At 37.2% G+C, this 18,302-nt stretch overlaps 1 protein-coding gene across 3 annotated transcripts in view; it reads left to right on the top strand.

Moving 5' to 3' along the window:
- Nucleotides 1-18,302, top strand: part of LOC124367497 (protein outspread) — a 250,443-nt gene that overhangs the window by 145,273 nt on the left and 86,868 nt on the right. For all 3 annotated transcript variants that reach the window (XM_046824355.1, XM_046824356.1, XM_046824354.1), the window contains exon 3: nucleotides 14,863-14,928. In XM_046824355.1, the coding sequence (XP_046680311.1) occupies nucleotides 14,863-14,928 (66 nt within the window). The remainder of the gene's footprint in view (nucleotides 1-14,862; nucleotides 14,929-18,302) is intronic.

Below are 18,302 nucleotides of genomic sequence, written 5' to 3'. Positions count from 1 at the left end.
GCGTGGGCTCGGCGTTGGGCAACCGTCTCTCTGTGGGTTTAGGTCAGGGTCATGTGATCGGAATACCTGCCACACAGAAGTCGAACGAGAAGATGGTGAGGATTTTTACTGTATAAGCGACGTTGTGTAAGCACGTGGCTTATATTTTAGTTTCCATGATTTGTATAGTCCTCAATTACAAGTGTTAAAAGTATAAGTGCATTTGTGTGAAATATATCTACCAAATAACACTTTACCGTATCAAGAAATGTGCAATTCGTAAGCGCGTGAACTGGAAATGATTTGAGCTAGTGATAAATTTTTTTTTTATACTGCTAGGATTTTGAAAATATTTACCATACTATATGGTCCTACTACGTTTCATGTTACCATACCCATTGTATGGTGTAAAGTACACGTTTTTACATCTCTGCCAACTCCTGTTACCTTGAAATCTGCCAGCTATCGTGAAAGGCGTTTTATTTGAACAATATTTACATCTTAGGTATGAATTCATAAACACGATCTTTACTCATTAGAAAGTCTTAGCCGATACGGAGATTTTTCTGAAAGTATTTTTTGCTGTTGTCACACAAATATTGTCAACAAGGCGTACAGAAGTATATCACAGTTTAGTCATTCTATTTACATTACACTGTGCAAGTTAGATTGTTCCCTGATTGTGAATGTTTTTTTCCCCATCGGGTGTGTACCAAAATTTGTCGGGAGATTTTTTGCGTATTTTTGGGATCCAAATAAGACGTTCTGTATAGGGAAAATCTATATGAAAATGTTCTATTTGAGAGCTACAAGGTTGGGGGAAAATCATCATTACCACTCCTCATTATTATTATTAACGAAAACGGAACATCTAAAATAAATCGAACAATATCAAAGAGTATTGTTTTTAAGACTCATAGCGCTGGTGAGGAATATAATACTCCTTCATATTATACTCTGAATATCACACGTAGATTACCCTTTAACCCGTCTCCAAAATAAGTTTTTGAAAATCGTAATGAAAAGTTGAGAATTATTGAAGCTGCGGCCAAACATCTTTAAACCGCCCATAAGATGCAGGGAATCTGACAACCAGAGGTAGGATATTCCTGTGTATTTGCGTAGAAGAGCAGTTTTACAAGTGTGAGTCACAGCGCCCGGAGCAAGGCCTAGTCAGTCATGCCTGTTGTCAGTTATTGGTATTACTCCACCTGTCTATAGGCATATTAGTGATACCTGCGACATGAAACCTGCATTCAGGATAATCGATGGGTTTTTAAAGTGACCATGAAAATATTCTCGTCAGCAGCACACTCGCTAGGGGCATTTGTGCAGTTATTTATTGGCGTTATACTTCTGATTGTATTAGCCGCACAAGAGATAACTCATCCAATGCCATGGAAAATGTGGGCGTTCGAACTGCCATCTCTGTGGAGTTTGAGAGGCTCGGGTAGTAAGCAATCAAAGTTACGTGGCGCAGCCCTAGCGGCGGACCTCGGAACTAAATTAAATAATCCCCCAGACCTCAGCAGACCTCGTACAAATGATTTATCACGTGTGTATCTAATACAATCAAAGCTTGTAAACACATTTGAAAAGTAAACATCTTATAGATAAGAACCCACTACTGAGTCAATTTTGGGGGTTCATTCACTAACCTGTTTACGCGCACTTATGTTCTTTATTGTACTGTTAATACGTTAAATATATTTTAAACGTTCAAGGTTTTAAAATGGAGTAGCAAGATTTTTGACATTTCATGCATACATAGGTAGCCACCGCGAAAAAACGAATACGTTTCAAAAACAAACTGATGCCACCACAATAATATTTTGGTAAAACCTAAAAACACACAAATTGTTTTCGTCTGCCACATACTTTAAATTACTTGACTTTCATGAGGACGAAATCCAACACAATTTCAAATCAAATGCATCAGAACATCAGTAAAAATTGCATTATGGCAAGCGTGTATTAAAAGTTTCTTTCTGTATTCAGAAATACCGTACATTACAAGATAAATATATTTTCATATGTAATATGGCCATATGACTGCGTAGTAGGCCTTATAAAAGTAATCAATAGAAAGTGAATAAAAAGTTTACAAATAGTAATATATTTTTATTAATCCAATTATATTTCTGGTTCTTATTGTTGTCCTTCAATTTACTTAAAGTAGGATGTAAACTACATTTTTAATTAAGTAGAATTTTAAAAAGTGATTAGTCTTGTAGTAAAGTTGTTTTTTAATAAATGGGGTTTTATCAATAAAAACAAGTAAAAAAATATGTACTATACATCATGTCTCAAAAAAAATCTGAGACCTATTTGTAAAAAATATTCAAAAAAATGTATTGCACTAGCTTAATGAAAATTTAGTTAGTATCAAGTAAGGGTAGTATTGAGTAATTCAGGTCAAGTTTGTTTCAACTAAAAAACTGTTTCGACCCGCTCCACTATAAGCTTCAACTTTCAATTGTTAAAATTACTATATCCGTTATCCAGATATAACGTCATAATAAAAACAGAGTGAAAGAATAATAGGATGTCAGATATTTGCCAGCGTTATGTGTTACAAACATAGAAAACGACGTTTTGAGGACTGAAATGTACCCTGTTTCTCAGGTATTGTAAAAGCAAAACTACGAGCGTAGCACTGAACTTGCCACGCACTGAACTAAATTTAACGACATAAACTAAACTGGATAGAATTAACACAAGCGATGTCATTGCACAAAACTAAGGACACTTAACAACACGTCACACTCATCAGGGAACGTGGAAGACTGATGTCTAGATGGGAAAATCTAAAATTCTATTATCCCTTTCAAATCATCCATCGCCAATAACAAACTTTAAATAAGAAATATAAATGTTATTTGTTATTAAAGAGCATTGTTCCTGACTGTTATTTGTTATTAACAAACGCTATTCCTCTTGTCAGGGAAAGAAAGAGAAATTACCAACTATCAACTTGAACTTTTCCTGTATGTATGGACTGAATCATCCAGACGATACGGAAATGCGACTGAAGGCTATTTTGAGTGATTGATTGTTTAACAAGCCGTTCAAGGAAAAGAGATTATTGGAAAATCTTTATTGGGTGTATACCTTCAGCTCCTTCTCTTAATACATTCCTTCACTTAACTTGACATACAAACCTCCTTCACGGTGTTGGCATAGTACAATTACAGACAGACGTATCGTGTCGCGCGTCATGAAGACGATACGCTTTTCTTATATGGAATTTTAATGAACAGCTAGACTGGTTTATTTTTGTTGTTGAAACTTTGCACAGTAAAACAAAGCAGTGTAAATGTGCCGTTAGCCGGCAATATAGTCAAACCGTGTCGGCGTTACAATGGTTGACCGTGGTCTGTGGCCGAGCTTAGGCTGTAACGGATGTACACAGAGCAGTACTGAGTGTCATTGGTGTTGGGGGAGGGTCGGGGGGAGGGTAATATTTTCCCACTCATTCCCAGTGTCATAATTGAATATTCATAAATAATGTCAAAAACTATTATGGCTCCAAATTGCAATTTTATACGAATACTTTACGTTCATTTATCCTGCTTTAAAAAAAATACACAACAACGGATTTCAAAAAAAAAAAGATTAACAGAAAATGAAATTGTTTGCTCCACAGAAACAAAGGGACGCCTCCTGCTGTTATGGTTTGGAAAATTCCCACTGTTTGATTTTCTGAGGTATCCAATTTGTCAAACTTCTGCGGTAAAATATCTTAAATGGTTACGTAATAATTTTATGACTTCCTTTATCATACGGTTTTCAAATTTCAAGAGAAGATTTATTAATAGAAACAACTGCAGTTAGTTAGCAGTGACTTCAGCGTTTGGGGGAATACAGAAATCCGTTGGTTAGGTTGGCAAATTCCCACTGTTTGATTTTCTGAGGTATCCAACTTTCAAACCTCAGGTAAAAGATCTTAAATGGTTACGTAAGAATTTTATGACCTCCTTTATAATAGGATTTTCAAAGTTCCTGTGAAGATTTATTAATAGTTACAACTGCAGTTAGTTAGAAGTAATTTCAGAGTAGAGGGAATACAGAAGTCTAACTGGAAATCTGTTCACAGCGCCATCCGTTGGTTAGGTCTAGTAACTACCATTGGTGGCAGTTGGCGCATCACTAGCAAATTCTGTGGACTGGGACGTGCTGTAGTTAGTTACTAACCTCAGTAACACACGTTTGGACTGTATTTGGACGTGATCACTTTCTAGAGGGGTTCAGTCAGAGAAAACCCGACTTCCTTCCGTCATTATAGATATCTATATGTTCACGTTAAACAACCGGCAATCTTGCACCTCTAACTACGATTTGTATGCAATTATAAATAGGTATGCATTTGTCATTTCGTATAACTGTGTTGTAACTTGTAAATCTGAACTATTACAATGTAATTTTTCACCTATCTTGTAAAACCGTAGTAACATTAGGTAAAGATGGAAACTGTATTTAATTAAGTATGCGCTTTATTCTGTCATGAAGCTCTTAATCTGTGCTTCATATTATGAATTATTAGCTCATGGTTTAATGTATGAATTATTTAATGTGTCACTATTACTTTACACGAGGTCGGTCAAACGTGATGTTTTCTTTACAGCCACCCGAATGCAGTATAGCGTTTTTTTTGTGCACAGGCGAAGTAGTCAAAATGTTTGTAATTGTAATTCGTTGTAAAATATGAAACATATATTTTTGGTAAGAATAGGAAGGACATAATATTGACAGTTGTCACCCGAGAAGGGGTCGCTGACTGAAAATTTTCAATATTCATTGTGCACTAACGGAAAAGAATCAAAACTACGAATTTGGCGCAAACTCGACACCTGTGAATGATTTTATTAATGTTAAAATATATGTGTTAAAATATAAATTTGAAGAAGGTGTCACCATCAGTAGTTGTATTTTAAGTTTTTTGGAAAAAAATATTAGAACTTGTGGTAACTGTTCAAGGTTAAGACTTAAAAGTACAGGGCAGTCGCCTTTCACCACTTTAGAGACATACAACCGTAATATTCCTAGCCTGTCGAAGTGAAAACATTTATATGGGTGGTCCTGCATATTAATCTTGATCGTTCTTGTAACCCGCATTTTTCCACTAATTTTCCCTTCTCGAATGTTAAATTGAAATTTGTTCTTGTTCTTGTAGTATCTTCTGTAGCAGCCAAAGCTGTAAGGGTGTGTTCTTCCAATGGTAGCATTCAACGTATTAATCCTCCAACTGGCTCAATATACTCGATCGGTAAAAATCCAAGTGTCCGAAACAACCCTAGGACCCAAACATGTAGTATCTGTTTGAAAACATGAGTCCTCACTCCATTTCCAACTTGCCTTTTTTACTCTCTGTGTAATCTTCCAAACGTTAGTAATATAATTGGCATTATGAGTATTATTAGTTGAAAATCTATATCATACCTAATTGTCGGGTCATGTGCTCAAAAATAGGAGAAATTAACCAGTTATTCTTTTTAATATTCGAATCCATCAAATCAACGTTTTTGACCAACTAAACAAACTCTGATATAGCTTCCAGAAGAAAGCACTTGCCATTGCGATTGTGAAGACTGAGTGCACTTGGCACCAATCATACACTGGGGTTTATTGGTGTTAGCATTACGAGGTCGTTAGGGACTGGGAGCAACAAAGACTACTCTCAACAATGTAAGATGTCCTGGAATCTTTCGATCTTGTTAAAGCGCGATTTGCCTTTTTGCCTGTGGAACCTGTAGCATCTAAGTGGTAATGTGTTACAGCCATAAGTTTGGTAAAGCCTGCGTTTCGGGAAATTCCTATAATTATAGATGATGAAAAGTGGCTCTCGAATATTTTCGTTTATTTGCACATTGTCGTCTATTATGGGTACATCAGTAATCGCCGCTCGGTGATTAACGTTCCCATTTAAAGCTGCCAGCACAACAGTTGCTACAAATCATTGACGTTTTAACATTAGGGCAACTCTTACAGAATGTAAAGACCGTTATCAGCCAATGTTAACAGGTCTAAAACGTTAAGGAACACAACTATACCGTGAAACTAATCTCTTGTTGTCTTTATGGAACCAATCTGTTATCGTTCGTTTGTTACATTAATAATTATCTCAATACTATATGTAAGGATCAATAATAGTTTTCTTCTACAATGAGTAATACTAAATAATGGCTGGAAAATAGTTCTGGATAAGCCGTAGATATATTGTCGCCAGGTTTAGATCACGAGGATTTGTCATTTTACAATTTAACGGTAAACCACCGACTAACAATCGGGAAGCCGGGCGGATGACCGAGTACAATGAAAGTGATCAGGGTCCGTTGCGTAAGAGAATTATGTAAATTGGATTACATAAAATGAGTTACATAAATTTTCCACCGGTGTGACATCATAAATAAGCCAGTGACATCCGACCGGTGCCGCTAGCGTTGCCCGGGCTCGGCCCTGCGTTAATTGAGGTGACTTCTCGTAACGGCAAATTACAGACCTATCATTGTTTTATCATCGTTTTCAAATTTTTTCAACTGTTTCAGAATAATCCTCTCTGTCATTAAACATGATTAAGGCGTACAATACCATGTTTAAACGTATATTAGTGATAACATATTCGGTCAAAAAGCATGTGATTGATATCGTAAAAGGATATTGCAGAAATATGAAAATCGTTCATTACTATAAAAATACGTAAGGCGATTCTGTGTGGTGATTTATACAGTGTGTTTAAATAACCCCAGAACGGTTTAATATTTTTGTAACCTTTTCTTTTAAAGCAGTGAGACTTGGTATATCAATATCACCCATACAAATCTAATTTTTTTATGCAATTGCCTAGTTTTGATGTCATCAGCAGGATGTCCCGCAAGGAGTCAGGAAAAAATCTTGAATAATAGCATAGGTCGAGATGTAAATAAAATTAAACGTCTTTTTTAGTAGAACACAAATCCGTAAACCGGACCTCAAAAGTTTTACCCTATCAAAGATGGCAACGTTTTAAATTCTTAACCATATCTATGTGATTATAGTAGGACTTAAAAGTAGAAGGGCCTCGCTTTTTCTAAAAAAAATTACAACAAAAGTAAAAATATCTGATCTTTTTTAGATTAATACAATTTTCCTCCTTTTTCTACCCCTCTTGACGTTGTAACCTTTGTATTGCAGTTGTTTTTTGTGTTTTCAAAATAATCCTCCTGTCCCCAAATGAACGACTCCCAAAATTGTCGTGTGAGAAGATCGGTGAAGTGCCATATCGAATTAAAACATCTTGATAATACAAGACCATTGATAAAAAATAAAGAATTGACACAAATTTTGATTTAACCTATCCTAAATTCATCTGCTGCACATTCTTATTCTGATGAAACCTGGAAGTTTAAGCCATGTGTTTTCATTTGAAGGTTAAAATGTCGAGTAATTTTAAAAGGTTTTGGGGGTTCGTTATTTAACATGTACCACAAACAACCGAAGCTTGGTTGGCTGGAATAAATGTGTAGTAAAGAAAACAAATAACTGTGATAAAAACCTATTAAAGAACTACTTTGTAAAAAAAGAGTAATATGATGACCTACATAAAGCTATTGCATTTTTAATGTATTGGACACATGTCTGGGGATTGCTCCTTGAGGTCCCGCTTTGCCCCAGTAAGGTTCATATGGTTCACTTCACTTTCTTAAAGCGAATTTAAATTGAATTACAATTGAATTTTAATTGGACCCAATACAATCAAGAGTCTTTATTAATGTTTTTACGGGTAAGAACAAGAGGAGATAGAGAAGGCAGGATTATAAAAAGTTAGTTAAAATTTAGACCTAGTTGTACCAGTAGAGGACTTGTACAGAACAGCAGCACGATTTGATATTGAAAAGGTATATCGAGAATGGAACTCGGCAAAGTCCACTTCCGCTGTGAAACAATCATTGTGAAAGGCACTTTGGGGAAACACCGACCATCATCACAAGATAATGAACCCTTCGTGTCATGTGGGCGGATGAATGACCCAAAGGACTCAGGACTGCGGCAGCCGCGTTCTTGGAGTGTTTGGTCACTGGTGTCGCAAGTCGCGTGAAAGGATAACGAACAATGACAGGAAGTGGCCGGGAATGAGGCAATCATATAATTGTGTGATCTCGTTTCGAGTCAGTCACGTGCCCTTGTACAACACGTGCCTATTAACCTAGCACAAATACAGGTTTTGTTTGGTCTTAATGTTAAAAGCCACAATAATTGCGGCATAACACAGAAAATCTCCTCTACAGTGTTCAAACGTTGTATTTAAACATGTTTCAACACATGCAAGGGCAATTAGAAGACTTCCTGCTAAGTCACGGTTGGCAACACTGGTGCGTATCAAGATTATTTTCAGTTAATATAATCTCTTGGGTGAACTGACACCGCTCATCAGAATGTTGGATTTTACTTTGCGTTCGCCATTTGAATCACGCAACATGAGTGAACGGAATCGATCCAAAACTGTTAATGTTTATCAAGGGCAGTCAGCAGTTATTTCAATACACTCCCTAGGAAGTTTGTCATCTTTGGACTCACAACATCTTGGTTGCTTTTTAAAAGAGAGTGTACACTTAAAAGGGAACATTGTGCTTCTCCATCCAATAACAGGAAGATAAGTGTTGTTTGGTATTGTGCGATGAATACTCATATTTTATACTACTTTGAAAATGGCAAACAATAACAGCTGTAGGTTTTTGAAGGAAACAGGATTTTTTCCGGACATTTGCCATCGTCCAGTGAAACGAAAAATTAGTAACACTACGTTTCTTTTGTACGTTTAAAAAAAAATAAGTTAAAGAAAGATTTGTTAGGAAAATATCCACGGCTGGCCCATGAAAATGTCACTTAGCGTGACAAAACACTAGCCCATTCTCCTAGAGTTGGGATCACAACATTGAAGCATTGCGGCACGATTCACTCTCTCTCTCCCTCCCTCCCTCTACCTCCCTCCCTCACACCCTCTCTCTTTCATTGTTATTGATACTAGAAGATATCAAGAAGTGAAGATGCCTTATTTTACCAGGCGAAGTTAGGGCTAAGAAGCCCTCTTTAACACTTTACCTGGGGACCAACGGCTTAAAGGTGACTTCCGAACCGCCACCAATGGCCGGGCAGGCGGGCCGCTTACAAGGACAGGATCGCTCAGCGGTCACCCATCCAAGCAGCAGCCATGCTCGACGTTGCTTGATGTGGTTATCTTTCGATAACCATAGTACCCGCTACACTGCAAAATTGGAAGAGAGGTTAGGTCAGGACCGGGCGATTGTTATGCTATGGTAAGATCTGCTGTAGGACGGGAACGCACAGTTACCAAATCGTGTAAAAATTCAAATTGTATTTTTTGCAGTCGACAATATTTTACAATTTATTGTATTGCATACGTAAGTAGTATAACTTACATTAATACAATAATAGTATGATAGAGAGGTTAGGTCAGGACCGAGCGATTGTTATGCTATGGTAAGATCTGCTATAGGACGGCGAGCGCACAGTTGCCAAATCGTGCAATAATGGTATGGTAGAGAGGTTAGGTCAGGACCGGACGTCAAGGACACGGCAGAATCGGCCTCCTTCATTTCGTATTCACGGGGACTACATTGACTTCCAAGTCTCTAGGCATAGGGAATACAGCCGCAGTAGTTACATACATTCTTTTGGTAATCAAGCAATAACAGCTATAAAACTAAATGTTATATTGATACCCATACTCTTCACTAGAGTGTTTGTTTCGTACATAAAATACAACGGTATATATCAGTGATCGTTTAGTCAATGGTGTATATGTTACACTCAAACACCGAATTCGGACAATGTCCGAAATTTTTACTCACTCCGCGATGTGGACAACGTGAATTACCCACGTCGCGGATTGAGCATTTTTTTCGGACATTGGCCGAAGCGAAATACCCAGAACGCGTTGTGGGTAAGCGAAAGTACTCAAGAGACGAAATAAACACGTTCATCGGAGATTGAGCAAAACCATAATACCCATAACCCGACGTGGGTAATCTAATTTGCCCACGTCGGGTTGTGGGTATTTGTAATTTTGCGCAAACGCCGAAATCCGTTTCCCACAGTCCAGACGTGCAGGTCCGAGACATGCGCCCCCCCCCCCCCACTATCGTCCACTGTTAGCAACAAATAGGCCTACTGTCTATTTTCATTGACATTAGTGCACTGTCGTTATACACAAGCAGTTTTTCTTTGTTCTGTGCGTAAGTGGCGTGTGTTGACTTATTTTAAAGTGCTGTTGTGTTTTGTGATTTTGTTTGAAATGAAGGAATCATTTCACAGTAAATTGGAAGATCTGATGTCCAAGAAGAATGGTCTCACAAGTCGAAATTTTATTATCGAGGAGCCACGCTATGAAGAAATTATCAGCGAAGTAAAGGAGGCAAAACAGAAGAGGAAAAATGGTCAGTCCTTGATGTCTAAAGATTATCGCCGAATCAATCGGTTTGATGTCATAAACATTGGCGATAAAGAAATGTTGATTGAAAAAACAACTGAAGAAATGACAGATATAAAATATTTCTGTCGCATTGATCAAATGTATGACACAATTCATTCAGCTCACTTACGAGTTGGTCATAAAAAAGAAAAAGCTATGGAAGCCGAGCTAAAAAAGAAATTTTGTAACATTACCAGGGAGGTAATTAAAATATATTTGGATCTTTGCGAACCTTGCGCACTTAAGAAAAAGTCAAAAAGTAAAGGGCTGGTTGTTAAACCCATCATTATGACAGCATTAAAATTCACGCTGCCAGGTAAGATATCATAGCATTTCTCTAAATAAGACAGTTTCTCCTTTGCTGACAAATACCTAAGCGTATTTACGCACTGGCAGTTGTTATAATGAGGTATATGGTATAGTTGACATAACATTTATGTTGAGTCGATTTATGTAATTTTTTATTGTATTTTAGGTGGATCTAATTGATATGCAATCAGAGCCTGACGGCGAATACAAGTTTATCCTTAATTATCAAGATCATCTCACCAAGTTTGTTGTTCTACGTCCCTTGAAAACTAAAACTGCTGATGAAGTATCCGACATCCTTTTGGATATATTTTGCTTATTTGGGGCTCCATACATACTTCACAGTGATAATGGACGGGAATTTTGTAACCGGGTAAGTGGTAAAAACAAATTACTGTAGTGAAAAGATTCCACCCTAGAATTTAGTATTTTTGTAATGGTAATGGTACGGTTTTCAGGTTATCGAGAACCTAGCCAGTAAATGGAGTGCCATAAAACTAGTACATGGAAAACCAAGACACTCGCAGAGTCAAGGGTCTGTCGAACGGGCCAATCAAGACGTTCGAGATAGTCTTGTGGCTTGGATGACTGATAACAACACCTCAGGATGGGCAAATGGTCTCAGGATCATTCAGAATACTAAGAACAACAGTTACCACAGTGGGATCAAGAGAACCCCTTATGAGGCAATGTTTGGTTCACCACAGAAAAATGGATTATTAGATTCCCCTTTGACAGCCGACGTCGTAAAAAAAATATAACTACTGAGGAAGAACTAGAAGGAGAGTTCTCTAAGCTTGAAAAAAGTTTTAATGAAGAAGACAACGAAGAAATAAATGCTGTGGATGAAGATGCTTCGGAGATTTTGACAAGGACTGTAGAAAACAATGAACACGTAGAAAAAGAAACTATGTCCAACGATAACTTAACACTCTGTAATATAGATTGTGACAAAGCAATAGATTGTGACAAAGCAATAGATTGTGACAAAGCAAACAGCTGTTTTTGAATGTGGTCAGCACATACATTATGAAGTTTTAAATAACGAAGACCTAGGCTTACCTTTGTGCACTCTTTGCTCAAGAAAATCTGCCATAGACCACAATACGAGAAAACTGTGTAACTGCATTGAAAAGTCAGGCAGCCAAAATGTTAAAGCGTACTGAAAGAAAATTAACTCCAGTCTCAGTCGGCGATAACGTTTTGGTAAACATTCCTGATGTCGACCGGGGCCGACTAGCTCCAAGAAATGTAATGGCTGTTGTAATAAATAAGAACGATGATTCCTATACCCTTGGTACAAAGCATGGAGTTCTTGACAAACAGTTTTCCAGAAACCAGTTCCAGGTAGCTCCTAATAAATTTATTAATAACATCGATGTACCTGATGAACAGCTCAATGTCCGTAAAGAAGCAATGAAGTCATCCGGGTCCAAACAAGGTTTCATCAGATGTGGATGCAAGAAGAAGTGTTCGGGCAGATCTTGCAAATGTGTAAAATCAAATTTAAAAATGCAATTCTAAATGTCACGGTAGCACTTCTTGTGCTAACAAGTAAAGTGAATACTTTCTGAAAAGAACTTTAATAAACATTGAAAGTGGTACATGTGTGAAAAATAACTTTTTTTTCTATTTTCAATAATAAGATACTTGTATTTTACTGTTTTAGTTTTTGTTTTTGATTGAAATAAATGGAATTTCAAGGAAAAATTTGATTTTATTTTACTTGTTATAATGGAATTAGTGTAGGGTATGGTATGGTTTGTGTTTGGAGGCTTTTCGGCGTTTGCGCAAATTACAAATACCCACAACCCGACGTGGGCAAATTAGATTACCCACGTCGGGTTATGGGTATTATGGTTTTGCTCAATCTCCGATGAACGTGTTTATTTCGTCTCTTGAGTACTTTCGCTTACCCACAACGCGTTCTGGGTATTTCGCTTCGGCCAATGTCCGAAAAAAATGCTCAATACGCGACGTGGGTAATTCACGTTGTCCACATCGCGGAGTGAGTAAAAATTTCGGACATTGTCCGAATTCGGTGTTTGAGTGTAACATATATACTACAGGCGGAGTAGCGCCGGGCAGAGCAGAACAGGGAAATTGTGGCAGACGTACCACTTAAAATATATACCACTCGAGTGGCGAGTGTTATGTGATAAATAGAAGATCTTGTAATGCTGCAGTCAAAGTGTAGAGTTGAAAGAATTTTGGCAAGGATGGTAATGGGAGTAGTTGAACTAGTCGAGTGGAGGGTGACTGATAGATGGTCTGAAGTGAAAATATAGTTTCATATAGGTAATACTAGGTTTTTTACAAACTCTCCTTACGCTTAACCTCTTCTATTATATAGATCAAAATAATTTATAATTTCAACATAATAAATTAAATTGGTTAAATTTTTCTGAACCATTTACTTTTACCGCAGCGTAGGGGTCTCTAAGGCCATGGCTCTCCAACCGAGACGTTCGATTCGCAGTGAGGCCACTAAATATTTGTAAGCGGGCTTGCACTGTTTTCCCCTTAAAAACGTTTAGTATGCTCAATTATTGTGCCATTGGCATAGAATGAACCTCCTTCAAATAATACTGGACGATTTATGAATAGATGATGATATGAATAGTGTTAAGCGTGATTTCTGTTACAAGAGTTACAAATGACCGTAAGCCTGTCTCACTTTAAATAATAGAAGCTTGACAAAATTTTAGAACAACCGTAATTAGATAAAAACGTAGCTTTATTCAGAATATATGCACATAGATTTTTATTTAAAAGATAACTCTTACGCTTATTATGCCGTAGCAATAATAATATATGATTATATAACAGTAAACAAAAACGATGATTGTACTTGTAGTATATATTTATATAATTCCACACAAACTCATTCGTCCACGTCCTTTTACCACAACCCCTTGCTAACTCCTAGCGTTCTTCACGTTCCTTCGAAGGAAAACACTATTAAGGTAATTCAAAGATGGGATGTAATAAAGATCCTGCGGTAATTCTTTTAAAGGATCTTTTCATCGCTGAAAAGTGCTCTTATGGTGCGAGTACATTTGATGGATGAGTTTTATAAACTACTAGCGGGCCCGGCGCGCTTTGCTGCGCATTTCAATAATTTTTTTGCAAAAGTTGCCCGCGGCTTCGCACGCAATTTCCCGTTGAAAACAGTACACTATATTCACTTATTCTTTTTCTATCACATTCTAAACATTGCTGAGATAATTGATAGTCGTTCCATCGTGAGCCTCTTGGGCGTATTATGAAGGTATGTACCATATTCCTGCCTCTATCTAGCTGTTACCCACGGCTTCGCACGAAAATCTTAAGAACCGAAGTCCTTATATTACTTAGTAAATTTTTTTTTTTACTATAATAAATTTTAGATTAAATTAGTTATATCTCCGATGCCACGATTGAGCTTGCTTTGTTGTCTCGATCGAGAGAATATGTACACACGGAGTTTTGAGAACCATACTTCTGTCAAAAAAAAACAACTAAGGTTGATTTTATAACATTCTTTATATTTGTAGCCAACGTAAGATAGTAATTATGATATCTGCATTACTCTTCTGATCAAGCATGAGCATGGTTTATATTAAATAAATATTGCAGTTAAAGGTGAATTTTTACGTCAAATTTAAATTGTATTATCTGGATAGTAAAGTCTATGTTTAACAGTGATTGCAAAAACAGTTTAAACAAAATTTGTCGTTTCTCTTAAGCTTACTCTATGCTTTAAAACTATAAGTGTAATATATGTTTACAAAGAACAGCTGATTAAAAATTTGAAAAGACGTTAACATATGTTTGCTGCAATGCATTTCTTATGGGTATTTCTGTAACCAGTGGGGCGGAATCCTGAATCGGGAAAGGGATGGGCATAGCTTATAAACCTTCTCCGTGGAAAAATACATATACGTACAAATTTTCATCATGATCGGTCCAATAGTTCACGATTCCATAAAGGACAAACATACAAACATTCATTTTTATATATATAGAAGATAGATTGTGGAACTGTAATGAATTTTTAGAAAGCAAGTGAAATAAAATTTGTATGTCGAAAAACCATTTAATAATAGTACTGTTTTGTATTACAGAGATGGCAGAGACGATGGTTTGTCCTGTACGACGATGGGGAACTGAGCTATGCACTGGATGAACACGTAAGTTAACTCATAGTGACTAGTGAACTCACAGTAGTTTTGGACAATATGCAGTGAAGCCAGCAGTAATCCACCACTATGACGTTTTTAACCCCGCGGAGGATTATCCCTTTGCTAGAAGGGGTCTCGTGGGCTCGAAAAGGTTTCCTTAGAACCCTCCTCCTCCGTCGCTGTTTGGCTTCTCCCCTGATTGATCCACCCCCGCCTTCTCCTCGGTCTTCTGTAGAAGTTATTGTAATACAGTTCTAAAAAATGAAAGGGTCGTTGTTGGTCATTTTTCTAAATTCATCAACTTTGGACTATGAACTCATGCCTGAACCGTTAGATGAACCTAGAATGGTCATTTCTGAATTACTTTTACGTTTGAAGGCTCACCCTGAATCCGTAGGAACGAAAGATCATGTCAAAATCAAAACGGTCGTTGGATTTTTCTCATGTGGAGTATGGAAACCTAGACGATTGTATTTACTCGAGGAGTAGGCTACGGTTTCGTCCATGACAGAATCGGAAAACGGTAGAGAATTAAAAAAAATTCTTTTCCAATAAATTTGGATGGTTGGAATAGCCACTTGGAGTTTTTTTTTTTTTTTTTTTTTTCCCTTTTTTTCTTTTTTTTTTGAATAACTGATGAGGCTTTGGATTTTTGCGATGTTAATAGCTATAGTTTTGTCCTTGACTATAGTTTATTTTTGACGATCGAAGGATTGTGAAGGAAAAAGGATTTTTCCTGACATTTACCATCATTTAGTGAAATAAAAAATCGGCAACTCTACGTTTCGAGATTTTCAATCTGATCTCTTCTTCAGTCGTAGGTGGTTGGTAGACGAATGCAGACGACGTGTTGTGACCTGTATTCTGTAGTTCAGTTTTAATGATTAGTATTGTGTATAGCCTTTTTATTAAGTGCATGTTTTAGAGTTAGTTAAGTTGACACACAACATGGTATGGTGGTTTTGATTCTTGACTTAGGCGTGTCACAACGCTTTGGTATGATTTTTTAATTTTAAACTAGTTTGTAATTATGTATTAAGTTAGTTATTTACCCGAAGAAGAGATCAGATTGCAGATCTCGAAACGTAGTGTTGCTGATTTTTTTGTTTCACTGAACGATGGCTATAGTTTTGTCCCTGGCTAAATATAAGTCTGGAAAATCTTTTCAGTAGGACGATAGAGTTGGAGGTTTGTCAGGAATTCACTGTCGCGTTTTATGTTATTTTTTTCATACATTCGTAGTTTAATAATGGTGAATGTCTTAAAACTTGATTTGCAAACGTTATTATTATTAATAGACAAATATTTAGAATATATTTGAGAGGCCGATATTTATGTTCCTGGAGCACGCTTCGTGGACATATGGCATCGCCCCTGAACAGAGTAACGGTTGCCGGGTGAACTTTAATGACGCGATATTCCACTAGTTCCCTCAGCTAGTGGTCAGATCTATTGCAGAGTCCTGTTGTTTTAGAGACAAACATAAATTCACATTTCGCCCCGTTAACTCATAAAAGCCGACAGTTGGCCAATTTGTAGGCTCGAACCGGCGTCTTAATTGTGAGCAGTAGTCGTGACAGGACGGGGCTGTCCCTGATTAAGACGGCAGGTTTTATGACAGTGGCCGCGAGTTATGGGCCAGATCTGCCGGATATCGGGGCTCTGCCCCCTTGGCTCCTGGCGCCCACTACAGCTCCCCGGGGTCGGTGACGTAACTGCAGCAGGTTCTGGCAGTCTTCGAATTTTCCGCCAGCGCCATCAATTTTCTGTTTTGATGGGAATTCTTTATTTCGCCGAGAGGAATCGTGTGTTTGAGACAGTTATTATTTCAATATTATACGGTGTCCCAGAACGGGCCATATTTCAACGGGTCAAATCGCATGATCTACAGCTTTTGAGTAAAACGATGGTGTTCTTCCTATAGAATCATATGTAAATAAAGCAGTCATATGTAGCAATCCCATGTTGTTATTTTTGTTGGTTGTACAAATTTTTGATCATATTTTAATATGAAGACACTTATATCCGACAAGGGTATTATGATAACATTCCAACAATCTAGTGTATAACCAGCTGATAGAGCAACTGACATTAGAACAGCTTATTATTGTGGCTCACTGACAATGACGTCACATAAGAGTAGTTGATATCGATTATTATTCGGTTAGTAATCAGATTATTCCTTATTCACCAACAGATTTGTTATACTTAATATCATAGATTTTGCAATTAAATTGTCTAAATGAAACACAAAGTAAAATTTTCTTTGTCTGTTTAAAATATTTTACGATTAAAGTTATCAAGAAGCCGAAATATGAAAATAAATGTTGTAAAAATGATCAATATTTCGTAATTATGTTTTTGAGTCATAAAGCTGTACACACAATTTCAACTTATTACAAAAATCGTTTTCGAATTAAAAATTGTAAAATAAAAAACAAAATGATGACCGGTTAGGTGATTATTGAGTTTTTGAAAATTTAGAAATAATATTTTGGTTTTTCTTCGGTCCAAGAATAATAATTAAAAAGGTTGGTATGGCGTTCTAGGACACACTATATAATAGTTTTTGGTGAATAACACCGATTGGTGGGTATAATCTTTCTAATCCGTGACTAGACATTGCTGATCGACGAGTATAGATTTTCCGACCCGTAGGTGTAGTATATTCGATTTGTAAATCGAGGGGTGTATACGATCCTGATCAGTGGATACAGACCTTCTAACCCAAGTGTAGAAAATATTCCAGGGTGGATGCCGTCTTTACTAAGAGTATCTATAAGCACATGTAGACATTCAATTTCGGACTTCATTATAAAACCGTTACTAAAAAGGTAGTGAGTCCGAAACTGTTTTCCTTTTTGAATGTTTACAGTGGGATCAGGTCAGAAAGCGTTGATTTACTCGTATGAGGCTGGCATTGTGATTACGGCGAAGACTCTTCATTCCTGGAACAGGATGACTGCCATTTCCCGCTAATCTACGGTCGTAGCGGGGGATACGTGACCGTGAGTCACCAGGTCACATAGCTAACCGAGAGTGAAGTGGTCGGAGGTGTGAACTTGACACCGGATTGGCAGTCGCTGCGACTGATTCAACTCTTCCAAGGAACAAGATAAATGTATCCGTGCGGCGACCGCCTCGAATAGCTCTCCATCAATAAAGCGGACTCGAACACTATTGTCGGCCTTACTACAATTTGTCAATTAAAATGCTACGTATATTTTTGTTGGTAAAATTTAAAGCATTGTTATTCACTCATGCGCCAAACTACGTATTGAAATAGTTTTATTTTCTTATTTTGCTGAATAGTCGTTTCTTCTTTGAGAAGAGACGTGTTCTATGTAGACATTGCAAGGATTAGCAACATGAAGGACCCGCCA

The sequence above is a fragment of the Homalodisca vitripennis genome, chromosome 8 (assembly GCF_021130785.1).
Source record: "Homalodisca vitripennis isolate AUS2020 chromosome 8, UT_GWSS_2.1, whole genome shotgun sequence".
Lineage (NCBI taxonomy): Eukaryota > Metazoa > Arthropoda > Insecta > Hemiptera > Cicadellidae > Homalodisca > Homalodisca vitripennis.
The sequence above is the reverse complement of the archived record's forward strand: the minus strand, read 5'-3'. Positions and strand labels throughout refer to the sequence as shown.